General features: G+C 57.9%; 10 protein-coding genes across 10 annotated transcripts; 5 read left to right on the forward strand and 5 right to left on the reverse strand.

The window, feature by feature from the left end:
• Window positions 1–534: 534 nt before the first annotated feature.
• SDRG_16217 (hypothetical protein) lies at window positions 535–3,035 on the reverse strand. The gene is made up of 8 exons (XM_008622418.1): window positions 2,940–3,035; window positions 2,645–2,896; window positions 1,930–2,595; window positions 1,765–1,869; window positions 1,614–1,719; window positions 1,389–1,570; window positions 827–1,335; window positions 535–779 (listed from the first exon to the last, which is right to left on the reverse strand). The coding sequence occupies exons 1-8, from the start codon at window positions 3,004–3,006 to the stop codon at window positions 579–581; spliced, it is 2,088 nt and encodes a 695-aa protein (XP_008620640.1). The 5' UTR covers window positions 3,007–3,035; the 3' UTR covers window positions 535–578.
• A 910-nt stretch (window positions 3,036–3,945) lies between these two features.
• SDRG_16218 (hypothetical protein) lies at window positions 3,946–4,919 on the reverse strand (the record flags this gene model as incomplete). The annotated part of the gene is made up of 5 exons (XM_008622419.1): window positions 3,946–4,163; window positions 4,210–4,295; window positions 4,338–4,725; window positions 4,775–4,796; window positions 4,872–4,919. The coding sequence occupies 5 exons, from the start codon at window positions 4,917–4,919 to the stop codon at window positions 3,946–3,948; spliced, it is 762 nt and encodes a 253-aa protein (XP_008620641.1).
• Window positions 4,920–5,149: 230 nt separating this feature from the next.
• Window positions 5,150–7,959, reverse strand: SDRG_16219 (hypothetical protein). Its single transcript, XM_008622420.1, has 4 exons — window positions 7,617–7,959; window positions 7,355–7,570; window positions 7,041–7,304; window positions 5,150–6,991 (listed from the first exon to the last, which is right to left on the reverse strand). The coding sequence occupies exons 1-4, from the start codon at window positions 7,855–7,857 to the stop codon at window positions 5,214–5,216; spliced, it is 2,499 nt and encodes an 832-aa protein (XP_008620642.1). The 5' UTR covers window positions 7,858–7,959; the 3' UTR covers window positions 5,150–5,213.
• A 721-nt stretch (window positions 7,960–8,680) lies between these two features.
• SDRG_16220 (phenylalanyl-tRNA synthetase alpha chain) lies at window positions 8,681–10,079 on the forward strand. The gene is made up of 4 exons (XM_008622421.1): window positions 8,681–8,792; window positions 8,845–8,998; window positions 9,048–9,504; window positions 9,550–10,079. Exons 1-4 carry the CDS (start codon window positions 8,717–8,719, stop codon window positions 10,042–10,044), a joined length of 1,182 nt encoding a protein of 393 aa, XP_008620643.1. The 5' UTR covers window positions 8,681–8,716; the 3' UTR covers window positions 10,045–10,079.
• Window positions 10,080–10,587: 508 nt separating this feature from the next.
• On the forward strand, window positions 10,588–12,311 carry SDRG_16221 (hypothetical protein). The gene has a single exon (XM_008622422.1). The coding sequence runs from the start codon at window positions 10,617–10,619 to the stop codon at window positions 12,228–12,230; it is 1,614 nt and encodes a 537-aa protein (XP_008620644.1). The 5' UTR covers window positions 10,588–10,616; the 3' UTR covers window positions 12,231–12,311.
• Window positions 12,312–13,136: 825 nt separating this feature from the next.
• On the forward strand, window positions 13,137–13,923 carry SDRG_16222 (hypothetical protein). The gene has a single exon (XM_008622423.1). It carries the CDS (start codon window positions 13,151–13,153, stop codon window positions 13,811–13,813), a length of 663 nt encoding a protein of 220 aa, XP_008620645.1. The 5' UTR covers window positions 13,137–13,150; the 3' UTR covers window positions 13,814–13,923.
• SDRG_16223 (hypothetical protein) lies at window positions 13,882–16,614 on the reverse strand. The gene is made up of 9 exons (XM_008622424.1): window positions 16,434–16,614; window positions 15,954–16,386; window positions 15,485–15,904; window positions 15,359–15,436; window positions 15,161–15,318; window positions 14,929–15,110; window positions 14,712–14,881; window positions 14,436–14,665; window positions 13,882–14,386 (listed from the first exon to the last, which is right to left on the reverse strand). The coding sequence occupies exons 1-9, from the start codon at window positions 16,581–16,583 to the stop codon at window positions 13,973–13,975; spliced, it is 2,235 nt and encodes a 744-aa protein (XP_008620646.1). The 5' UTR covers window positions 16,584–16,614; the 3' UTR covers window positions 13,882–13,972.
• Window positions 16,615–17,175: 561 nt separating this feature from the next.
• On the forward strand, window positions 17,176–18,128 carry SDRG_16224 (hypothetical protein). The gene has a single exon (XM_008622425.1). It carries the CDS (start codon window positions 17,361–17,363, stop codon window positions 18,072–18,074), a length of 714 nt encoding a protein of 237 aa, XP_008620647.1. The 5' UTR covers window positions 17,176–17,360; the 3' UTR covers window positions 18,075–18,128.
• A 1,273-nt stretch (window positions 18,129–19,401) lies between these two features.
• SDRG_16225 (hypothetical protein) lies at window positions 19,402–20,035 on the forward strand. The gene has a single exon (XM_008622426.1). The coding sequence runs from the start codon at window positions 19,452–19,454 to the stop codon at window positions 19,986–19,988; it is 537 nt and encodes a 178-aa protein (XP_008620648.1). The 5' UTR covers window positions 19,402–19,451; the 3' UTR covers window positions 19,989–20,035.
• A 613-nt stretch (window positions 20,036–20,648) lies between these two features.
• SDRG_16226 (hypothetical protein) lies at window positions 20,649–21,254 on the reverse strand. The gene has a single exon (XM_008622427.1). It carries the CDS (start codon window positions 21,226–21,228, stop codon window positions 20,686–20,688), a length of 543 nt encoding a protein of 180 aa, XP_008620649.1. The 5' UTR covers window positions 21,229–21,254; the 3' UTR covers window positions 20,649–20,685.
• Between the last annotated feature and the right edge of the window lie 2,495 nt (window positions 21,255–23,749).

The following is a 23,749-nucleotide window of genomic DNA, read 5'->3' on the forward strand; positions in this document are numbered from 1 at the left end:
CGTTTAGTGTACTAGTCTTACGTCATGTGGACTAGGTTGTTGTGCGCACAGAAGAGCGAGGCCAATCCTCCACTCTGAAAAGGTCATCGATCATGTCCACAATTGCTCAAGCCATCCGGCACGGGGCTGCCTCTAGCCTTCCTGCGCGCGACCTCGGCCGGGTTGTGCTTGCTTTTCAAAGCGGCCTCTCGCAGCCGTCTCCGGTTGGTTTAAGGTGATCCGTCGTCGCCACTGTTGTTTGCCGTGGAGCTCAAGTGCCAGCTCCTCGGTCGCACTGGGGATCACGATCAGCGACATCGCACAATATTGTTGACTGCAGCTCCGTGGGCCCGGCGCAGCGTCGCTCACGACGCAACTCGAGCTAGTCGGCTCGTTCTACACATTCTCGGGGTCTAAGACACAGAGAGCGAAGGGCAATGCTCCGTTGACGGCATCCAAAAAGCCAAAGCAGGGCAGCAAGCCAACGAAACAACGACGTGAAACATGAGTTGCTGCATTTTTAGCGACTATAACAATCTATAAACGCAAAGTAGGGTGTGTGTTGGTATATATATTTCGTCTACTACAGCTACAGTGTTTTATTGCATTGTAAACCCCGTGATTTCCATGTTGATCACGAGCGTCAAGTACGTCGCAAGCTCTTCCTTCGAGTCATAGAGCGGTACGTCGATGCGGTTGAAGCACGTGTGCGCTTTCGGGTACAGTCCCGTGGGGGGCACCCCCCGAGCAACCACCTGGACGCCAAATCGGCGTACGCGCCCGTCGTTGCTCAGCAAGCCCTAGTCGCCTCTTATGTTGAACAGGAATCGACATGACAAAGATGTACCTTGAAGCCTTCGACAGGAACGCGCGAGGTACCTGTGACAAATTGCAAGAGGCGCGCACGCTGCTCCTGCGTAAAGTCCCGCACCACGATCCAAAACCACTCGACAACGCGCTTCTCGAGCCGCGTCGGGTGGTCGAAATCCTGGTACTTGACGTCCGCATGGCGCTCCCAGTCGTCCACGTCAATGTTGGGCACGCCGCAGATGAGGAGTTCGAGCTCTTGGTAGTCAAAGGCCGAGAGGAGGTTGCGCGGAATGACGTCATAGATACCCTTGAGCAGCGCCGTGATGTGGTCTTGGACCGAATCAAACATGTAGTGCTTCAAGAGCAAGTTGAGGTATTCGTCCTTGTTGGCGTCCGTCACGGGGATCGCTGCGCCGTTGGGCTTGAGCTCGATCGGCGGCAATGGCTCTCCGTTGGCGTCGAGCGTCTGCACGGTAAAGTCCAGGCAGAGGTTCTCGACGTTGCTGTTGGTGCGCAGCCAGTTGGCATTCTTGCACAGCTCTTCGTCTGCTCCATCATAAATATATATATATCGATTGGTCAAAACTAACAAACCGTACCGAGAAATTCCAGGTCCGAAAACGAAATCGGGACGCCCAAAATGTGCTTGAGCAGCGGCAACGCGAAATGCACTGTGAGCAGCTGGCCTTCCAAGAGGCACTTGGCGATGAGACGGCCGATGAATTCGTAGCATTTGAGGTGGTCGTCGCGGAGCTGCGCCGCGTTCGTGTTGAACCAGTACCTAGACATTGCGCTGAAAACACAACATTCTCGAGATGGCATACCCAAGGTTCTCGACGTGCGTGGCCTGGAAGAGCCCATACGACTCGTCAAAGAGCCGTTCGCAGAGCAAGAGCACCCACTCCCGGAGAAGACCGCCCGCGTCAAGCCCTAACCGCAGCTAAATGTCACAACCCTAACCCGACGTGATTGTACCTGGCTCATCGATAAACTCGATGCGGAGGCGTTGGCGAATGTCCGACGCCGGCACGAGCATGAGCAGATGCAGCGATTCGTCCAAGACAGCGTCGCGGCGGATCTCTATCAAATCATGTAAATCAGAAAAAATCGGAAAAAAATGGAAAATCAAACGAGGCGTACTGAGGAGGAGGTGACCTTCTTCCCATGGCACCGCCACCTTGTCGAGCTCTTGGAGGAACCAGCGCACCTTGTGCCGAAAGGGCAGCGACGCGACAAACTCAAAGTCGATCATCGACGATGCGCGGGGGAACTCGTCCGTGTCGATTTGAATCGCCTCCGACATGCGCACCGAGTCGGCGGGCACCCAGAGCACCGCACCCGACGCATCCATGTCGCGCACATAGCCCGTGGAATCCTGGGTGATGAGCGGGATGCGCGGTAGCGACGGCTTGGAGGTCACACGGAGCTCGGTCTCGACGCTGTCGGCGTCCGTCGTCTGCGAAAACGACGTGCGCGCCTGCATGTCAAAGAGGTACCGCTCGGGTGCGTCCGAAGACGACTCGGACGACGTGTTGGTCGCCGTGGCCGCGAGCACGCTGACGCGCGGCTTGCAATCTTCGATGCGCACCCAGCGCAGCTGGCCGTCGTCGCCCTTCTCGCGCTTCCAGAGGTTGCGGCGCCGCGCGCCTCGTTGGCGCTGGTTGAGGTGCAGGTTGTCTTGCATTTCGTTGAGGCGGCGCACGTGGAACGACCGCTGCCGCGCAAGCTGGAGATTGTTGTTCTCATCGGGCGACGTTGCGCCGTTGACCCGTATTCTCGGCGTCGTGACGGCTTGCTGCGAGACGACTAGATATACAGAGTGTAATGGCGTAGGGTGATGGCGGTCGCGATGTACCTTGGGGCGTGCCGCAGAGAAGACACTCGCGCTTCGCCGGGTGGTTGTCGTGGTAGCAGATCGAGCACTGCCACTCGGACTCGCCGTTCTCGAGGAAGCTATCGATGAGCGAGTGGCGCTGCATGTTGTTGTTGAGATTGTCGTTCTCGACATAGCGCTGGAGGCGGCGCTGGTGGTAGCAGTACGCAAAGAGGCTCATGACGCCCACAAACACCATGGCGCCGAGGAAGATGTAGATGTAGATGGCCAGGTCTAGGACTGCGTGAGCGCCATGTAGCCCATGGCTTCGACCTACTTCCGTTGATGGTCGTTGGCGTCGACACCTGAAGCCGACGGCGCAGCGGCGTCCCATGCAGCTCCATCGCAGTCGGGCGAAAAGCACTTGGCGGAGGACTCCGAAACGTGACCAACGTTAATCTTCGAAGACCAAACATTACACTATTTCACGTTTCTTGATGCTCGAAATCGTGTACACGTACACTATATCCGTTCACTGGGTGTCAAGGACTCACTGCTGGCGTTCTACCGGCGTACAAGGACGTGGATGCATCTCATTTCATCTATAAACGCTTGTGCATGCTCTTTCTATCGCATCGCTTCTTGGCAAATCTTGGTAGCATCGGTGCAGGCATAGCTACACTATATGCGTGGAATCGTAATAGCGTTTTTGGACCAGATGGTCGCTCGTAAACCGAGGGATCTATTTTTGGCGCAAGTTCAAGCTTTTGGAGGGTGTAGGTTTTCTTTTTATATTTGACTACCATACAAATACCTAGCTTACTTTTTAAATAAATATTCTCCCGGCTGGCGGCTTCATGGGGCTGCCCAAGCACCCCTTTTGCAGATGCGAGACGACGTCGGCCGTCGCGCCTCCACGATGGATGCACTTACCCTTGGTCATCCGTTCTCTCTGGTCTCACTCGCGTTTTTGTCCCTTCTCTGGCGTGAGCGATGATGGCTCCCAAGTACGAACAGTCCAATGACAGGCGGCAAGTCGCCAGACGATGCATTATACAAAGGTGACTCCTTCAGCACCACCTTTGGGAAACCGCCAACGGTACTTGTATTTCCCGTGATTTCCCGTGTATTTTCAGCATAGAAATGTGACGTGTCGTCGTCAGGTGAAAAGATTGTGCTAGGGCTACAGTATCGCGCAGTCGAGCTGTCGACGCTAGTTTGCCAACTTGTTAGTTTGCGACGAAATCCCAAATTATACTAAGTTAATAGGAAGTCTACATTAGCAATCGCTTCTAATGTTCATGTTACGACCACGAAATCTTCGGCGCTGCCCATCAATTTTGTCATCCGCGTGATCGCACTCGTGGTGAGAGCTCGAGCTCCGCCACGCAATGTTCCTGCGCGTCCCAGAGCGAAATGGCCTGCGCCGCCGCCAGCCACGTATCGCGCGTCGTCCACTGCAGCCACGGACTCGTGCGCGAGTCCAATGGCGCGCCTTTACACCGCCGCTGCAAGTGCGCATCGCAGAGCCCCACCGAGGTCGCAGCCGCGAGGAGGAAGCCTACGCACGCCACAGTAATGGTCGATGCAGTATGGCAAAGGTGTACCCGACGGAAATGCAAAGCGGAGGACGTAGCCGTCAAGGTCGTCGCGCGTTTGCACGACGCAGCCGGTCAGATCGAGGTCGACGCGGCTACACCTTGTTAGACACGCGAAGCGACGATGAAAGGACCACCTGCGGTTGCGAATGTGCAGCGCCGCGTGCTTGAGATGTAGCTGGACGCAGTGACGATGGCGTTCGCGGTGGCAGCGTTCGCGGGCGACGGCAACAGGGCGCGGACGCCAATGGCGCTGCATGGCGGCCACAAGGAAGCAAATGCCGGTCAGCACAAGGCTTAATGCAATCGCGTCTTCGACCAGATGCGTCGTGTCGAGGCACAGAGGCATGGGTTCTGTCGGTTGCGACGTGTTGTGAAGCGCTAGGGGGAGCGGGGCGAGAGGCAGCGGTGTAAAGCGAGGCGCACACGTTGCAAGCTGGTGCTGGAGCGCCGAGACCTCGGCTGTCAAGTCGTCAATGCGGGCTGCTTGGTCGAGCGATCGGTTGGCAAGCTGCTCGAAGAGGACTACGCGCCACCACGTGGTGAGACAAATGACGGGAACGGACTTGAGCACCGAGTCGCTCCTGCGCCAGGGCCTAGAGCCAAGTGTCGAGTGAGCCGTGTATGTGTGTTTATACTTTGGACTTAGTAGAATGACGAGGATATAGTACCTGATGTCGGGCTCCCCACGCGGCCACGTCGATGGCCCGGATAGTCATGACGCTAAATGCGTTTCACCCACAACGATGGTTTCCGTCGCCAAGGGACTTTAGTCGACTATAGTATGCATATCAACGTTGATCTAGAAGCTCCCGTCTCAATTACTTGGTAGTACGACGGTGTGCAGCTTGTCGAAGCGAGTCGAGGTACTACTAGAGTCCCTCCTCCTTCCGAGTATGCCCAAGCCGCCGAGCTACCCTACACCTAGCTATAGCGTCCACCACGGGCAAGTACAACGACGATATACCATTTCCATTGCAGTTGCCAAGCGCGTCGCCCGTTCCCGGTAACATCTATGCAGCGTCTTTAGCGTCCCACATCTCTGCGAGCGCCTTGGTCGTCGTGGCCTGCGAAGGCTTGCGAAGCAAAAGCGGCGTCGTTTCGCGGGGCGCCAGCAACGACTCGAGGTGGCTGCTGCTGCTGCTGTGCTGGGCCGTGATCGCGCCAAGGTGCAGCTCGCCACTCCGCGCTTCGTACAGCGAGCGCTTGAAGCTGTACTCTTGTCGCTGCCACTCGAGCGCGAGCCAGCGCGGGACGCTCCCGACCGTCTTCCAAAAGATCCAAATCAGCACAAAGAGCAAATGCTCCGTGACGAGCACCATGACGATGCGCGCCGTGAGTGAAATGCACGCAAACGACGGTCCAAAGCGAAAAGCCCCGCCGAGGACCATCGTCTCAGCGCACTCGGGGACGAAAAACTCGGCTGCGCCCGTCGAGACAAAGACGAGCGCCGTGTACACAACGACACCGACGCACGCGAGGACGACCAAGACCACGTACCACTCGCCAATGCCGTTGGCTTTGCGGGGAAAAGGGCGCTGGAGAGTCCGGACGAGGCGGACGCCGTCGGCGCGCCACTTGAGCGCGTTGATACCGAGGCACGCGAGTGGCATGAGCGGCCAGAGCATCGAAAACATGACAACAAATCCAAACTGGACGGCCGCGCAGTGGTAGTCTTCATACGGGTCGTACGTCGGCTGCTCGGCTTGGTACAGCACGTCGCGCGCGAGGCGGAGCAGCGCATCGAGGTACGGGCCACGTGAGAGGAACCGCGCGCGCGAGTCATTCGCGAGCGTCGCGTGCTTGCTCTCGTTGTCATAGTCGAGGGCGCCAAGGACGGCGCGCTTCGAGCTCTCGTCGTCGCGGATAATCGAGAGCGCTTGCTTGTCGGTGCGGGCGCGGACTGCGTGGTGCCGCCGCCGGACGCACCACGGCACCGCGACTGCAATGAGCAAGTTGAGGCCTTGCGTGACAATGATCGGCGTCAAAAAGAGCGTTTCCAAGTCCAAGTGCGCGCGGTCAAACGTGACCCAGCCAAGACACGGGACGCACTGCGCCGGGTTGCGTACAGTGCGGTGGCCAGTCCACGGCATCGGGCACGAGAGGCACACGTTCGCCGCCTTGTGCAAGTGCGGGCCAAAGCAGCAGTTGACCGGGTCCTTGTACAGAATCGAGTTGAGCGCGTTCGTGATCCAGTCGCCGGCGCCGGGCAGCACGTACACGAACGCGAGGAGGAAGAACCACGTGTAGTAGTTGAGAAAGTCCATGCAAAAGAGCTTCCGGATCAGCGACCGCTCGTACTGCTCCATCGTCTTCCAATTTTCCCAGCGCGTGAGGAGGCGCGCGGCGCGCGTGACAACCACGTTCCACTGAAAGACGTCGACGAACAAACCAAAGACGATACCACCGCCGAGGATCGTCCACCACTGGACGCTAAAGAGCCCAGGGGTCGGGTACCGCACTTTGAGACCCTCAAAGATCGTGAGCCACGCAGCGATGAAGAGCATCATGATGGCGATCTGGACGAGCATGAAGAGGACGACGGCTGCGTACGTTGGGTATCGCTTCCAGCCCGGGTACGAGAGATCCGGGAGGCCCGTGATCGCGTTCGTGCACGGAGTGCCGTGAAACGTAGGGTTGGGGTAAACCGTAAACGTCGCGTTAAAGTTGTTGCGCCAGTTGAAGTTGAGCTCCTTGGTCTTCCGCAGCCAGCTCTTGAGAAACCAAAAGCTCCAGACGACCGAGACGAGGAAGCCCCAGACAACAAGCACGCGCATGTACAGCACGACGCCTACACCGATAAAAAATGAGATGTGCAGTGAGTTGTGGAGGGCGACGACCGAGGAAGGGCCGCGCGATCGTGAGGAGGACGCCGACGAGCGCGATGGGGAAGAGCGACTTGTTGTAGTAGTCGAGAAAGCAAAAGTAGAAGGCGACCTTTTCGCCAAAGTACGTTTTGACGTGGGCACAGAACGCGTCCGACTGGATCTCCATCTCGAGCTTCGGGCTTGCAATGTACTTGGTGAGGAGCTCGTCGTTGCGCGCGGCGTCGTGCACAGGAAAGACGCGACGCACGTGCTTGGCGCTCTCGGTGATCTTGGCGCCTACGAGCCAATGCAGCGTGAGAAATGCCTAGAGAGAGAGGTTTGTCGACCTTCGCGGACCAAGTGGTCGACGACTTGGATACGATCCGCGGGGTTCATGCCCGCGTCTTCGAGCAGCGTCGCGTCCAGCTCCCGCGCGTTGCCGCAGCGCAGCCACATTTGCAGTTTGAGCTTCTTGGCGTGGCGCACGACGATCTCGTCCGGTGCGCGGACCAACAAGATAAAGTACGTGCCATCGACGGCCTCGATAACGTCGACATGCAGCCCTATACGCTTCGCACTCGCTGTGCGACAAGCTCAGTATGGTCGTACCGTGGTCGACGAGCGGCTCGACGAGGTGGCACTGGACGGCGTCGGCGTCGTCCGGCGTCAACGTGGTCGTGACGACCGCAAAGTCGTAGCTCGCGTGCTGGCGCGCGTGGGCCGCGCCCGTGAGGTACCGGTAAACGCCCTTGGGTGGCGGCCGCTTGGGCGAGTAGACGACGTCGTCGCCAAAGCGCATGCCCGCGATCGCGTCGCCCGCGGCCTCTTGCGGCGACGAGCTGCTATACATGCAAGATCTGGATTTGGGTGGAATTCCGTTGTGCCGACGCGCGCACGCTAATTCCACGCAACTGGCACAGCCCCTTTGGTGGATTGCCCGTTGAACGTGGCATTCCTATGTCTATTGCTATTGCGCAACTGGACGACAACGAATAGCCGCCATCTCTGTCCGGCTCTCTATCTTCCTCACGCTGAGACCGCCATCCTGGCGCGAGGCCCATGTCCATCACGGTCTCAACGGCAACTTCTAGTCAACGGAATCTCGTAGATGCGAGGTATCTTCGGCGGCAAGTCGGCTGGGGATGCCAGATCTTCGGCGGCAAGTCGACTGGGGATGCCAGCCACATCCAAAACGCAGCTGCAAGTGTACATGTCGAGTTGTGTTGCCAGGGTCGCGCCGTTGTCGCCGGAAGTATTTTCTGGCGCCTGCCCACCGAGGCCCCAACGCGCATCGTCAAGAGAGCTCAGGCAGTAGCTCGGTGGCAAGTGGCTGGATCTAGTAGAACAGAGAGGGTATCGCTGTCGTCCTGTACAGTGCTAGGGCAGGTCGGCAGCGTTTGATGGAGCTGCTGAAAATCCATAAATAAATTGAATATGGCATGGTGCGAGCTCTGAAGTCCAGTTCGCCTTTGAAGCGGAAGCGAGAGACGCTATTGCGTGCTTGTTGCGCTGTCCATTGGCGTGTGGGCATCGATCGCATGACGGTATTGGAACGCTATCGACGGATGCAAGGGCAGTGGCCATGCAGAAGGCGATGGTGGCCTGCAGCTCATATATGGCTGCTTCGTCCGGCATCGATATGGATTTTTCATGGACCAATCAGCGAGCGGACGCAATCTTTGGCATTCGTTTGCTGCCACAAGAAGACCATGCTGCAGCGCTTGTCGTCGTCTGCGCTCCGCCGGGCCGTGGTCCCGCGCGCGACCTTCGCCACCCAGAGCGCCCGTACGAAGCGGCTGTCCATGGCGCCATGGGCCTCAATGCTGCTGTCATGTAGGCTACCCCGACTTGATCACGGGCGACGCGTACAACAACGTGAGCGAGTCGATCGCGGCCAAGGTCGGCGTCAACCTGCACTGCCAGCCGCACCATCCGCTCAACATCATCAAGACCAAGATCGCGACGTACTTTGACGATCTCCACGCCCAGGGGTAGGCAGCGACGCCATGCAACCAACTCCGGCTTAGCACTGCCTTGTAGGCACCCCAAGATGCAGCTCTTCGACTCGCTCTCGCCGGTTGTCTCGGTCGACGACTGCTTTGACCAGATGCTGATTCCGAAGGACCACGTGAGCCGCAAGCCGACGGACACGTACTATCTGAACCCGACGACGCTGCTCCGCACGCACACGTCGTGCCACGAGGTGCCAATGCTGCGCAAGGGCGTCAAGAACTTCCTCATCGCGGGCGACGTCTACCGCCGGGACGAGATTGACGCGAGCCACTACCCGGTCTTCCATCAAATGGAGGGCCTCCGCTTCTTCCCGGAGCTCGACCCGACGACGCCGTACGACGACCGCGTCGCGCACGTCCAGGGCCACCTCAAGGCCACGCTGGAAGGCATGGTCGAGTCCATCTTTGGCAAGGTCGAGATGCGCTGGGTCGACGCGTACTTTCCATTCACGGAGCCGTCGCTCGAGCTTGAAATCTTCTTCGAGGTACCACCCCTCGATACCTCGAAGCTCAGCGTCCTCCGCTGCTAGGGCGAGTGGCTTGAAGTGCTCGGCTGCGGCGTCCTCCGCCGTGAGATCGCCGAGAACGCGGGCGTCGTCAACGAGGTCGGCTGGGCGTTCGGCCTCGGCCTCGAGCGCCTCGCCATGGTGCTCTTTGACATCCCGGACATCCGCCTCTTCTGGAGCCAGGACCCGCGCTTCTTGACTCAGTTCCAAGACGGGACGATCACCAAGTTCAAGCCGTACAGCAAGTTCCCGCCGTGCTACAAGGACGTGAGCTTCTGGCTCGGGCCGGACTTTCACGACAACAACTTGTACGAAGTCGTGCGCGACATTGCCGGCGACATGGTCGAGAAGGTCGAGGTCGTCGACGCGTTCGTGCACCCCAAGACGCAGCGCGAGAGCAAGTGCTTCCGCATCACGTACCGCCACCACGACCGCAACCTCACCAACGAAGAAGTCGACGGCATCCAGCTCATCGTGCGCGACGAGCTCGTCAAGCAGCTCGCAGTCGAGCTCCGCTAAACGCGACGGGTTCGAATACACTTTGTCTTGCTCGACGATGGCTCTTGGGTAGTGGAGTAGTAGCAGCTTACAGTGTAGAGTAGCAGCTTGTAGTAGCAAGCCGTAGTGCACTGTACGCTGATGCCAATCAGATTGAACCTACATTCTGCAAGATCCAGGCGCCGCAGATGGTCGTGGTCGTCCCGCGGCCGGAGCCGCCCACGTGGCAAGCGCCATGCACCCGAGTGGTGGCCGCTTGGTCATGTCCACATGCATTCCGTCCCGACCCCTCGCTGGCTGCGCCGTCGCCTGCCATGCTTGCGATGCCGGGGCTTGGCCATGGGCGCGGTGGCGCAAGGCGCGTCGGCTGGCGCTGGCTGGCCTCTTCGCCGGCGATCGCACTTCCGTCGGGCCAGGTGGGCGTTCGTTGCGCTCTCCGGCTCCTTGGGAGCGTGTTGCATACAATAGCAACGTTTTTTGTTGCATACAAACACTAAGTATAGGACGCAAAATATAAAAATGCGCTGCAACTCGCAAGCGGTTTTCGTGAGATCAGTTCTGAATTTCTGCCAAGACCAAGACAACGACGAACGATGCAACGAGGAGGCAGCGCGTACGGACTCGATAAGGAGCTCGCGACCAAGGCGATGGCCAAGTACGATACGAACGCCGAGGCCGAAGCGCGCGACTGGATCGAAGCCATCACGGGCAAGGCCATTGGGCCCGACTTTGGCCTTGGCTTGAAGGACGGCGTGATCCTCTGCGAGCTCGCCAACGTCGTCGACCCGACGAGCCGCATCAAGATCTCGGCGTCGACAATGCCCTTCAAGCAGATGGAGAACGTCACGGCCTTCATCCGCGCCTGCCGCGGTATGGGCGTCATGGAGTTTGACTTGTTTGAGACTGTGGACCTATTCGAGCAAAAGGACCTCGGCGTCGTCGTGCGCTGCCTGCACGCGCTGGGCCGCACGCTGCAGAAGAAGGGCACGTACAACGGACCTCTTCTCGGCGTGAAGGAGTCGACGCGCAACGAACGCACGTTCACCGAGGCGCAGCTCGCCGAAGCGCGCCACGCGACCTCGCTCCTCAACATGGGCAGCCAAGCGATCATGGAGCGCCCGAACATTGACGTCACGACCGGTGTGACCTTTGGCGCCGACTCGACGACCGACCTCCCGCCCGTCTCGTCGGGCTACTCGTCGCCGCCCACATCGTCGACCATTGCCGCGATCCCGACGATTCTGACCAAGAACGCCCAAGGCGCCTTCTCGTCCCCCGACAAGCCGCTGCAGCGCACGCCGTCCGCAAACAATGGCTCACCGACGAAAGCATCGTCCTCCGTGGCAGCCCGTTGGATGTCGGCAGCGCAGCCCAACAACACGACGCCGACCCCGTCGGTGACGCCACCCAAGCAAACGCCAGCACCCGTCCAGCGCACCCCGTCGGCTCAGTCTGTCACACCGCCGAAGCAAGCCACGCCGGCGCCTGTCCAGCGCATTCCGTCAACCCAGTCGGTGACGCCGCCCAAGCAAGCCACGCCGGTCCAAATCCGGGGCGGCGGCTACGGTCTGGATGCAGAGCTTGCGGCCAAGGCGGTCGTCAAGTACGACTATGCGCTGGAAGCCGACGTCAAGCAGTGGATTGAAGCCGTGACGCACCGGACGCTCGGCGAGTTTGGCCCGAGCCTCCAGAACGGCCAGGTGCTCTGCGTGCTCATCAACACACTGTACGCGATCTCGATGGCGGACGAGACGCCGATCAAGGTCGACGCGTCGTCGGTCGCGTTCAAGCAAATGCAAAACATCAAGCACTTTTTAGACGCGGCCAAGGCGATGGGCGTTGCATCTGTGGACGTTTTCGAGACGGTCGACCTCTTTGAGCTCAAGGACTTGGGCGCCGTCGTACGCTGCCTTCTGGCTCTGAACCGCGCCGTCGTCAAGAAGTTACCGGCGTACCCTGGCCCGGTGCTCACGGCTGTGGCCCCCGCCGCCGCTCCGTCGACACCGGCCAAGCCCGTTGCAACACCTATTGTTGCTACGCCGGCCGAGACACCGACGTCGTCGTGGACGGCCCCCGTGGCGTCGTCGTGGACGACACCGATCGCCAAGGCGCCCGAGACTCCGGCGGTCGAGACCAAGCCGGGCGTGAACGCAATGCTCCGCCACTCGTCCTCGAAAGGTCTTCCGACGCGAACCAACTGGCAGTAGCGTGTGGTTGTCTGGAATTATTTCTAATACTATTGTGATGGATCCGAAAACCAGTCTCGCACGTCACCAGACTGTCGTCGACTCCAACTGGCGCGGCTGGGTCAGTTCCCAGATCATGGCTGGTCGATCTCCAAGCCATACTCGATGTCCGTCTCATCGACGATACACTGTTGAGAGAGATAGCTCTGGAGCGAGAAATCCAAGTTCTTATTGTTAGAGATGGAGCGAGACCGTTCGTCACAGACCAAATGACCACCGAGAGTCTCTCCTGCTCATGCTGTAGTGACGCAGCTTGAGTGGCTCCTATGTTATCGCGGCTGTCGTTTGCGTCGATGATGGTCCAGACTGTACCTTGCGTGACTCCTTCACTATCCTCGCTGTCGCATGTTGACCAAGCAACAAGACGCGGTTATCGGTGAATTGGATGCGCCGATCCCATCAAGAGCCGTGTAGTAGAAGCCCTGTACGTGGCAAGTGGGTGCGTCAACGCTGTTCGTAAGGCGTTGCGAGTACGTACCCTACCCCTCGCCAACAAATCAGCGAGCCCACGAGCTCTGTCGACCTCGCCAACGGAAACGACTTCGAATGCGTTTAGCCAAGCGAACGAAAGTGACGTGGCATGCCGCAGTGCTCTTGACGCCCCGTCAACCGAGCATTGCAGTGTCGGACAGAAAACAAATATATATTTGCCCTTGCCCAGACAGTAGTCGAGTCCAATCGAATCGGAGCAGTACAACGGTAGCACACGGGCATTGCTGTTGCTTTTCATCAAAGAATGCTGTACTCATATCGATTTGTTGCGGCCGTTTAAATAGCTTGGTCGAAGTTTGGGGCCAGCGACCAAGCCGATCAGCACGGGTCCCACGACCGTCGGCGCTGCCTTACGCCACTCACTTTCCAATTCATCGAGTCCAATAATCATGCATCGGGTTCTCAGCCTGCTCGTTCTCTCGGTCGTCGCCGTCTCGGCCGAGCACCCCGCCACGGGGACCCCGGACCAGTCGGGCAGCCAGCACACGATCCCGTCTGGCAGCGGCAACGGCTTTCCCGACGTCGACACCCCCCACGCTGGCAACGAGTCAGACCATGACGAGCTCCGCCTCTTTGAACTCAACCACTTCAACGGCTCGGAAGACCGCCCCCATGGCCCCTTCAACGGCTCGGACGTCCGTCCGCACTTCAACTTCAACAGCTCTGACGACCACCCGCATTTCGTCTTCAACAGCACCTATGGTCGTCCGCACTTCAACTTCAACGGCTCGGATGTCCGCCGTCATGGCCCCGGCAATGCTTCCGACGACCGCCCTTTTGGACGCGGCAATGGCTCTGACGACCACCCGCATTTCGTCTTCAACAGCACCGATGGTCGTCCGCACCTTCCGTTCAACGGCTCGGATGGTCGTCCGCAGTGGCACCCGCACGGTCGCTGGAACAGCTCGGAGTTCGATCACCAAGGCCATCACTTCAACGGGTCAACGAACGGCCGCCCCATCGACGGCTTCAACGCGTCCGACGCGCCGCAGCACGGAAGCTTCCAAGCCTCTCTGCGCGGTTCCCGCTCGTCGAGTGGGAGCGACGAGTAAGTGAGCACCGTCCTTCCATGGCAGCTGCTATTGTTTGCCTGAAGTTACTACGTCTTCGATGACGATGAGCGATAACTCGGAACAATTCACAATATGTTTACACGAGATGATCTCGTCGAGAGATTAGTTGGTTTTGATAGAAATGCAGCGCCTCGTGACTTAGGCGTCCTTGGGCACGGGCAAAAGCGCCTGGTCGAGCTTGGCGAGCGTCTCGAGCAGCTTCTCGTACAGCGCCGTGTTCTCGCACTCGACGCGGTCGTGCGGCTGTTTCTCAAAGTAGTGGATACTGGCCATGGCCCCGCTCGGCGTGATGATCGAGATCACGTTCGTCGCGTGGTCGAGCTCCACCTGGCCGTACTGGTCCTTGAGAACGCGGTAGACCAAGATGAGCTGGAGGGCCTCCAGGTCGCCTTCGTCCGCGAGCGTCTCGACCGCCGCCTGCAACCCCTCGTCTTCAATCACATCGGCTTCGAGCGGCTCGACGCCTTCCTCGACCTTGACCGCCTCGTCCGATGCCTCGCTCGTCTTGGGGCGGTGGTCGTGCTTGCACGCCGCGTGGGGGTGCATGCTAATCTGCAGCACACATATCAGCTCTTAGTCGTCGGCATCGAGAGTTGCGTACCTTGAAGCTCGCGGGACTCGCCTGCGCGTGCATGGTCAGCGCGACCACCGAGTCGGCAATCATGTCGGCTGTCGGCTCGGCGCTCCACTCGATGAGCACCTTCTCCGGCGGGCAGTGCGTCACCATGACTTGTCCGTTGACGACGACCGTGTCGGCCGTCACAGTTACGTCCGCGTACATTTGCTGGATCATGGCCACGAGCACGTCAAACGGCTGGTGCACAAAGGGCACTACACGCTCTCTGTGAGCCCCACAAGGATGATGTGATGTCGGTACCGTGCTGGCGCTGGGCGATCGTGCCGACGAGCAAGTTGGACGTGTACTGCGCGAGGTCGTCCTTCTCCATGATGTGCGTGTGAAAGTCGTGCTCGACGAGGAGACCGCTGATCGGGATCTTCTTGTCGACGGCCTTGAGCTTTTGGTGGCCGGCAATCGTGGTCGCCATCCTACATGACACGTTGACCATCATGCTGACGAGACGAGTCGACCGTACGTGCCAATGGCCTTGGCCATCTTCTCGCCGCGAAACTCGAGCACAATCTCTTGCGTGTTGGCCGGCGTGTGGATCGTCGGCGCGTACACCTTGGGGTTGTGAAACTTCTTGTGCAACGCCGACTTGAGACGCATCATTTCATTCTTCTCGCCGTGGACGAGCACAATGTTGGGGGGCGCCACCTACGTAGCAATGTATTAGTCGTACTACAGAGCAGAGATCGACTAAGTACCTTTTCGATAAAGCCCGACGTGCCCACAAAGTCGGCGTGGGCCGAAAAACTAATGTACTCGACCGAGCAGTTCATCGGGAGGAGGCGACCGTCCATGGCTGTGATTTCCGTCGGCTCGGACAAGATCTTTTTGGCCAGCGTGCCCTCGACCACGTAGCCTACAAACTGAGCATTTTGGTTCTGTGTACAAAGGTGTACCTGGAATCAAGCACGCGTTGCGCTTGTCCGTGCACCACCGCTCAAAGAGCTGGCGCGAGACGCCCGATTGCAGCATACCTAGACCGTCGTTATCGTCTTTGACTGGGAGGCGAAGAAAGGACGTACCCGGCGAAGCCATGACGACACTCGGGCCCGAGTCGTCGAAATCCTCGAGGCTCTTGAGGTTGTGGATGTGCTCAAACTGAAACGGGTTGGAGATTGAGATTTGCTTGCGGATGCGGTCGTTCATCATGTTGATGTACGTCTGGTACACGCGCAGCGCCTTGGCCGCGAGCTTGGAGGCAAAGTAGATGGGCACGCCGTGCAGATCCGGGTGTTGCTGCCAGTGCTCGTCGAGGATCAGCAGCAGCTCCTGCGTCCGGCCCAGCGCAAAGACTGGGATCAAGCAGCGCCCGCCACGACGGACAACCGACTCGACCTGGCCCGTGAAGCGGCCCTCGCGTTCAAAGACGCTCTGGTGCACCTGCACGCCGTACGTCGACTCGACAATGAGCACGTCGGGCGAGACGCCGGGGATTTCGGCGGCTACATATGCATCATGAGCTCGTTGGTCGTCAAGGAAGAAGACGCGTACCCATGAGATGGCGGTCGTTCTCGAGCGAGTAGTCGCCCGTGTACAGGACCTTGACGCCACCAATCTCGATGAGAAACATGCACGCGCCGAGCACATGGCCCGCGTTGTACGGCGTGAACTTGATGCCGTTAAACATCTTTTCCTGGTGAAAGTCGATGATCTCGACCTTGGCGACGCAGTTGGCGAGGTCGCGGTCGTCGTAGATCTGGTCGTCGACGCTAATGTTGGAGACGCGGAGGAAGTCGCGCAGCATCATCTGCATGACGGCTTTCGTCGGGTGCGTCATGAAGATCTTGCCCTTAAAGTTGGTCTTCTCCGTAAAGTGCGGCAGCGCGGCCACGTGGTCAATGTGGAAGTGCGTGATGAGGAGCAAGTCGATCTCTTCGGCCTCGATCGAGTCGAAGAACGGCAGCGACCCATGCCCCGAGTAGCCCTAGCGTCCGCATGAGTCCACGGGTCGGCGCATGCAGCATGGCCTACCGGGTGGACGCCGCAGTCGAGCATGATGGTCTTGCCCTGGAACTTGAGGATGATGCACGAGCGGCCGACCTCATTGCCCGCGCCCAGTGGCATGATGCGCATGACATGGCGCTCGTCCACGATGTCGGTCTCGCCCTTGCGCTTCGCCATGGCAGCCACGGATATTCGGATTTGAGTTTCGACTTGGAGTGTATGCGTTGTGAGAGGTTCCGGCCAATATCTGATGTCAATGCCATCCCAATCAGCAATCAACTGGTCACAGCGGGTCCCGCCATCATGCGACGGCCATCGCACTGGCCATCGGCGCCGACCTCTCGATGACCGACAGCGAGCGTACGCGACCTCTTGGCTGGCGTACGTAGCAAGCAGGAGACGCATGCGGATGACGTATTCGGTCGACATTGCCCTTGGTGCCTGGTCAGTTGATTGCCGGACTCGCCGCCTCGTCGCAGCATGGTGTCGCGTACCGTAGAGGGCGACGGAAGCAAGGAGCAAGCGACCTTGTAGTGCAGTCGGTGGCTGGCACTACGAGTAGCCGTTCCCGCCACAGGCCGTGCTTCCCTGGCCCCGACCAGGCTCCGAGCAAGCCGGACTGGCCTTGCACGCGGCTCCTCCTCTTGGTCTACCGGGCCGAGGTTCAACGAGTGGCCAACTTGGCGTTCGAATATGCGGTATATACACTGCATTACTGGCCCTATACGTGGCATAGCACTCGGGCTCTCTGTGCCAACACTCCCTCCTCCTACCCTCCTCCTTGCGGACAAGCCACGGTGGGCCTTTTGCCCGTCCTCGTGTCGCCGCTCGTGGTCAAGTGATAGGTGATGGGCGACTCGGCTCCGCGATACGAGTCGCTACGTACCAGGTATAGCTAGCGATCAACTTGGATGTAATCGGCATCGCTCGCCTCCATGACGCTGTGGTAGCCACATGTGTCGACCACCTGTCGCACTGGAGGAGGTCAGTCGGAGGCGCCAAGATCACACTGCAAACACGGCGTCTGTCAAGTCGCCAGCTGGAGTGGACCCAGTGATGGGACGTGCGAAAGAACGAGTGGTCAGTCGCCTTGGAAGGCCACACCACGTGTGGTGTCATTTTGGTATTCTCGATTCGACGACGATGGAATGCATTTTCCGAGACTGTGTCGCGCCCGCCGTACCGTTTACGACCAAGTGCCAGTACCACCGCAACCGCGCCAAGTGCCGCGTCGCGGGCTGCTGCAACCAAGTGTACGCGCGGCACCTCTGCGTCTCGCACGGCGGTCGGCGGCGCTGCCAGTTCCCAGAGTGCCGCGCCAACGCCCGCCTCGGGCTCTTTTGCACGCAGCACGGTGGCAAGAAGCAGCGCTGCCAAGAGCCGGGCTGCACGAGCCTCGCGCATGCCAAGGGCAAGTGTGTGCGCCACGGCGGCCGCCGACCGTGCAGCGCCGACGGCTGCCTCACCCATGCGCGCAAGGGTGGCTACTGCTGGCGCCACCGCGACCTCTCCGAGTCGATGATGGCACCGGCGACCGACGACGCGTTTGCACCGTGGGGCCTCTTCGAAGGGCCGCCGTCGACCGAGATTGACGGGCTCGACTATGCGATTCTGCAGACGCTGCTCGTGAGCCCCGACGCGACGCCGGCGCTGCACGTGCCCAACTAGTCGTTTGTGTGCGGTTTTCCATAATTTAAATTGAACGTAGCTGCATGTTTACGCACCCGAGGTCTAGGATACTGGACCCGAATCGTGACAGGTTGCTGACCACTTGCTGATCGGCGCTGTCGACAGACCCAAACCTCAGAGTGTGCCTCCTTCCAAAGACGTTCTTGCTTGGTACCTTGGACGTCGACTACTTCTCTCGGTAGTCGAACAACGGCAGGTGTATCCTGGTCAGCTTGCGATACTGTACCAACACTGCGTAGCGGATATTCTTCTGCCCCGAAACCCGTTGCACTGACGTTCCGTGCCTGACACGACAGTATAGCTAGTATATTCGCCAGGAATAGCCACTTCCCATTGCGTCGAGAAGCCAAGTGCGAACCAACGCGCGACGTCACGAGCCTCTGGTCGCCAGCAACCGATGAGAATCGCGTGCGCGCACACCACATGGAGCGCCTGGGGCTACGAATAATCCTCCCAGTCAGTGTCTGGGCCAAAGTTGTCAAGTCGTTTGGGCCCTTGCATCGTCACGGCGTACCAGGACACGTCCAGTGACCGCCAATATTTGCCGCCAGCTCTGCAGGCCGACGCGAACATCGACCGGCCATGTCGAGTTGTCGGTCCCACGGTCAACTTAATATTTTATTGAAGTTTCCAGTCGAGCTCCTAGGCGAGAACATGCACTACCTGGTATCTACTACATAGATCCGACATAGTCAACGCCATTTCAGCAGATTACGAAAGGCGAGTTTGCATCACAAGGTACTAACTACATAAATCGTCCTGGAACGCCTCGGGAGTTCACAGTGTATACGTACTTGCGGTAAGTACTTAGCGCGCCGCTACTGAGCGCCATTCGACGTGGCCCGTACGACGACTAGACGCGATTTGCGCACAATAATTGAGCGCTGCCACGTCGACGGCGTGGCATGCCAACGACCTCGTCATGCGCACAACCAAATGAACCGTGGGACTCGGTAACTGGTCTGTCCTGCGTCGTAGCGCACGGTGCGTTGCGCATGGCCATTAGACGCTTGCTGATAGAAGCGGCGGAGTGTCCACGGGGCAAAGACGCCAAGCTAATCAGTACGCCAACGCCGCATCCAAAGTACTTGATAGCCTTCTCAGTGCTTAGGTGTCGCCACGATCCGTGTCATGAGCCGACGCGTGCATTGCAGTCCCACAGCGCCACCAAGCGAACTAGTCATATCATTTTGGAGGCAAATGCATTGCTTGGAGTGGGACCGCGCCCACGACCCGTGCCGCGAGTACTACGCAAGTACTTGGCGACGGACGATGCGTCATGCGTTCTCTACTTGTACGCGAACGTCGATCTTGGTGGCATTGCTAGGTGCATTTTTCAATCGACTACCCGACGACATGATGCCAATCGAGTGCTGCTTTCATGGCTGTGCGAGTCCGGTGGTGTCGGGCTCGATCAAGTGCCGCCTGCACCGTCATCGACTCACGTGCGCCCACGAGTGCTGCGGCAACCAAGTGTACGCACGCGGCTACTGCGTCCGGCACGGCGGCAAGCGCACATGCAGCGTCGACGGCTGCGATGCGAATGCTCGTGCTATGGGCTTCTGCTCGCGCCATGCAGTACACTCGACAAAGAAGCCGTGTGTCGAACCCAACTGCGTCAACTTTGCACACGCCAACCAGCGCTGCGTGCGCCACGGCGGCGGCCGTAAGTGCAAACTCATGCACTGCAGCACGGTGGCGCGCATTGCAGGCTTTTGTCAGCGCCACGCCAAGCTCTTGCAACCAAAGTTAACCAGTGTCGCTCCCCGTCTCGCCGACGACGTCGGTGCTGCCAATGATGCCTTGCGGCACTTGAATGATCTCGATGACCTCGATGCCTCGATTTTAGACTGTGTCTTGAGCTGCACGCGGGCGTTTGCTCAACCGTCGTAACGTCGTGGGTAACTTCGATCCAACTTTAAGAAAACGGTATTGCTTTGGAGTGTCTGAACTAGTTACTAGAAGCATGAATGCAAGGGTATCTAACATGTAGATCTCTTGTATGCCCTTGATAAGTGTGAGCTTGAAGGCGTGTTTGGACGCCGCTACTGGGACGCGCTTCGAGATTCGCAATGCTTTAACCCTCCCACACCCGATGGCCTATTTAAAGCGATACTTGATCGGTTGAACGGTCCAAGCCCAGTCTATATGTATACTAGTACTAAATACGCTGTGAAGACAGCGCACGTCGTCATTTCGTTTTTGGTTTTGTGATCATTGTGGAGTGGTGCGATTCCAAGAAGTGGCAGAAGTTTTTTGCGCAGAAGGAGCAGAACAACAGAAGGAGAGAAGAGGAAAGGGATAGAACGACGAAGAGGCCACGACAAGCCGAGCAGAAGAGCCATTTCCGATTTGATCCTCTTACGAGTAAGCGATCCCGCCACGCCACTCATAAAAACGGCAGCCAGTGCCTAGAAACTCTTGCCCCCAGCACTTCAAGCTCGGCGTTCGAGAAGCGAAATGGCACAGCAAGGCATTACACCGCGTGGCGGACCCAACACGAACCAAAAGTAACCGAAGAGTGTACGACGCGACCAGGCATCGAGTGGTGAGGTAGTAAATTATTTTGTATACAATAAAGGGTCTAAATTTATGCCAAGAACGGTCGCGTCGAGTCCAAGACGCACTCAAGGATCGAGTCGTCGAGAGCTTCGTACGTCGTGTCCAAGTACACGTCGTTGGCGATCCACTCTTCGGTTTCCATGAGGGCCAATAGGTCGCAATCGAACGAACTCGGCTCCGAGAGCAGTTGCTTCGAGTGACGCTGGCAGTAGCCCGCGATACGTGCGAGGGTTTGGCACTCGTCGACCTTGCACTTGCGGCCACCGCCGTGGCGCACGCAGCGCTGGTTGGCGTGGGCAATGTTGGCGCAGTTGGGCTCAATGCACTGCTTCTTCGTGTTGGTGAGGCCGTGGCGGGAGCAGAGACCGCCCGTGCGGGCGTTCGCAGTGCAGTCGGCCACGAGGCACTGCTTCTTGCCGCCGTGGCGGACACAAAGGCCGCGGGCATAAACTTGGTTGAAGCAGTCTTCGATCGCGCAGCAAAGGCGGTTGCGGTGGAAGGCACACTTGTTCGTGTCCATCAAGGCGGGGCTGTCACAGCCGTTGAAGCAGCAGACCGAGGACGTGTTCATGTTGGGACGTCGTGTGCTTGTCAAAGTCAATTGTAGAATGAGCAGGACGCATGCGATGACAACTTGTCTTGCGAGCGCGACCCCACAACAACTCGACAACGTCGATCGAGTAGCCAGTGCGATGAATTTTGGCCTCACGCACAATGATGGTCTTTGCGTTCGCTAGCACTTGCAATTTGTATGTAAACAGAATGTGCAAGTGATGACAACAGCGCGCGAATCAGCGGCGTGCAAGCTTGTAAAAGGGCGCGTTTTAAAACAATTGCATACCTGCGCATCACGGACACAGAGAAGTACGGAATTGCTCTCCGACGGTTTAAACTATAGACCGCGTCGTCAATTGAGATAATATCGGCACTGTATACACGAGGGCATTAGCGTCATTCGTAATATCGCAACTACCTTCGCTGATTTTACAGGCGTACAAAAGATCTATGGTGGACATTAATAAGACAATCATGTCGTCGGTAGTGTCATGTACTAGTACAGTGTATTTTACAAAATGCACCGTGTATTCACTTGGCAACTCAACGGCAAAGTCAAGTGGCAAGAGTGGCATCCCAGATGGCATCCTAAGCACCACATGCTTTTACAAGTGACGCGACAACATGTGATACTGGGTCTGGACGTGCTCTGAACGTGTGCGCCAGCAGTATCTGTCTTGCTACAATTGACAATTGGCTGGCGGAGTTTGCTTCACAGACGACTTTTCACACTGGTCGAAAGATTCGAAAACGGTTTGATCATAACTGGAAGCGTGCGTAGGATGGACCAGGACTCTTTTCTTTATCGGGTTCCTGTTGCAAAGTATCACTTAGTGCAGCGTTGGACTTGACTGTGGCACTTTCAAAGTAGCTGCGACGCCGTGAGTGCTGACGCCGTGGCAACGCGGATGTTGTAATGTTGACGTTTTGAAGCGTTTGGTCGTTGCTTTGAAATTGGATGAGCTTTCGTAGCGACCTAGGTCGTCAGTCCTTGCCATAGCAAATGTGTCTTGCGTGTAGATTGCATCCATGGGCAACTTGGCGCGCTACTACACGTTAATGCGTCCATTTCCATTCAAAAATGCGAGCCATTGGCGATGTGTCGCATTCTAAATGAAGCACAAACGTAGGTGTCAGTAGGATCATGTGCGGCGCGTGTAGACGCTTGTGTGGGTCGGTGAACACTCCATTTCCACGACTAAAGCGACGTTTCTCCCTGCGCTTCGTGTGCACATCGATTGCAATCCAGCGTTTACTAACTGCGCTTCGAAAAACGGTCTCCAAGATTAGTTCAAGACAGGCAGCGTTGTGTTTGCTAACCAAAATGAAACGTACGGACAATGTCAATGACACCACCCAACGAAGGAGTATTACTCCTTGGAGTCGTTATCACCGACGTCCACACAGGCTCACTTGTCTGCGTGGCGACGTCAAGCTTTATGATTGTGTGTCAAACAGCCTCGATTTGACCGTGGGACGACGATGGGCTCTGATTGGTACGTTTGTCGATTGTTTGTTCTGAAGGCCATCTGATTGGTCGTTCACTACGAGTGTCCACGGCACTCACAAACATGCGGTTTCCAGCCTCTCGTATGTTACGAGCTCGCTCACGCTCCCTCAACAGGAGCTCAGAGAATTAGCTCCAACATGGTTTTCTATACGCTGAGCGATCCTTCTTGCAGCCCATTCGCTTAAACTCCAGTTGATGCGTCTTGAAACGTAGTTCTTTCTCCAGGCCACGTCGGCTGCATGGAGCCGACTGTGCGCACTGGTGTACATGTAGCGTGATGTCAGCTTTTCCTCACCCACCAGCATTGATGACGGCGCCAGGAAGGCGGAAGGTAGGTAAACGGTAGTTGTACGTCCGACGTGACCGTCGCCTCAAGTACCGTGTGAGTTCGAGCTCTACCGCTTGCCTAGGGTGAGCAACGCATTGGACGCTGGCTGTGAAGCGTCCTTCACTTTGGAAGTACTAGTAGGGGAGGAAACAGTGCGGACTTCTGGTGCAGGCTCAATAGCTACAAATGATGTTCCAAAGTTTCATAGTGCAAACCACGTACCTAGACAACAGGTACGGACACTGTACGGCTTGTACTACCATTAGCGCACGTGTGGTTATTAATCGCCTCATAAAATCGATGATCCAGTCGTACACAGTTGGCGCAAGAGCTCAAGGAGGTGTAACACAGCATCGCGCAGTTCAACTCTATCCTGGAAGCAAGAGGTCAAGTGCGCCGGGATAGTGCCCGGGATTCCATCCATCACTCGTGTGTGTGGCCGCAAACTGCTGCTACTAGTGATGGGCCATCGAACCCCAGGTGGATTCGCTACGCTCGGTGTTTGTATGTCAAGAGTTGTCGCTGTGTGGACGCTGATTAACCCCCTCCTGGACGTTATTACTTGTTTGAATCCAAGACCAGCCGGGACATGACCAATTGAAATGGCACTTTTCAGGTCGTCTCTGATTGGCCCAATTTTGGATTGCTTGTCAAACGCCGCATCCCATTGGTCTTCGGCGTGGCCGCTGTCGGGCGAGC

Source organism: Saprolegnia diclina (assembly GCF_000281045.1).
Source record: "Saprolegnia diclina VS20 unplaced genomic scaffold supercont1.119, whole genome shotgun sequence".
NCBI lineage: Eukaryota > Oomycota > Saprolegniomycetes > Saprolegniales > Saprolegniaceae > Saprolegnia > Saprolegnia diclina.

Coding starts and splice junctions, on each gene's coding strand:
- SDRG_16219 (XM_008622420.1), bottom strand. CDS start 7,857: ATGTATAGCAGCTCGTCGCCGCAAGAGGCCGCGGGCGACGCGATCGCG. Junction 7,571..7,616: donor CGAGCCGCTCGTCGACCACG/GTACGACCATAC, acceptor CGAAGCGTATAG/GGCTGCATGTCGACGTTATC. Junction 7,305..7,354: donor CGACCACTTGGTCCGCGAAG/GTCGACAAACCT, acceptor ATTGGCTCGTAG/GCGCCAAGATCACCGAGAGC.
- SDRG_16217 (XM_008622418.1), bottom strand. CDS start 3,006: ATGGAGCTGCATGGGACGCCGCTGCGCCGTCGGCTTCAGGTGTCGACG. Junction 1,571..1,613: donor ACGCACGTCGAGAACCTTGG/GTATGCCATCTC, acceptor CGCAATGTCTAG/GTACTGGTTCAACACGAACG. Junction 1,336..1,388: donor TTCGGACCTGGAATTTCTCG/GTACGGTTTGTT, acceptor ATGATGGAGCAG/ACGAAGAGCTGTGCAAGAAT.
- SDRG_16226 (XM_008622427.1), bottom strand. CDS start 21,228: ATGAACACGTCCTCGGTCTGCTGCTTCAACGGCTGTGACAGCCCCGCC.
- SDRG_16221 (XM_008622422.1), top strand. CDS start 10,617: ATGCAACGAGGAGGCAGCGCGTACGGACTCGATAAGGAGCTCGCGACC.
- SDRG_16225 (XM_008622426.1), top strand. CDS start 19,452: ATGATGCCAATCGAGTGCTGCTTTCATGGCTGTGCGAGTCCGGTGGTG.
- SDRG_16222 (XM_008622423.1), top strand. CDS start 13,151: ATGCATCGGGTTCTCAGCCTGCTCGTTCTCTCGGTCGTCGCCGTCTCG.
- SDRG_16224 (XM_008622425.1), top strand. CDS start 17,361: ATGTGTCGACCACCTGTCGCACTGGAGGAGGTCAGTCGGAGGCGCCAA.
- SDRG_16223 (XM_008622424.1), bottom strand. CDS start 16,583: ATGGCGAAGCGCAAGGGCGAGACCGACATCGTGGACGAGCGCCATGTC. Junction 16,387..16,433: donor TCGACTGCGGCGTCCACCCG/GTAGGCCATGCT, acceptor TGCGGACGCTAG/GGCTACTCGGGGCATGGGTC. Junction 15,905..15,953: donor GAACGACCGCCATCTCATGG/GTACGCGTCTTC, acceptor ATGCATATGTAG/CCGCCGAAATCCCCGGCGTC.
- SDRG_16220 (XM_008622421.1), top strand. CDS start 8,717: ATGCTGCAGCGCTTGTCGTCGTCTGCGCTCCGCCGGGCCGTGGTCCCG. Junction 8,999..9,047: donor GACGATCTCCACGCCCAGGG/GTAGGCAGCGAC, acceptor ACTGCCTTGTAG/GCACCCCAAGATGCAGCTCT. Junction 9,505..9,549: donor AGCTTGAAATCTTCTTCGAG/GTACCACCCCTC, acceptor CTCCGCTGCTAG/GGCGAGTGGCTTGAAGTGCT.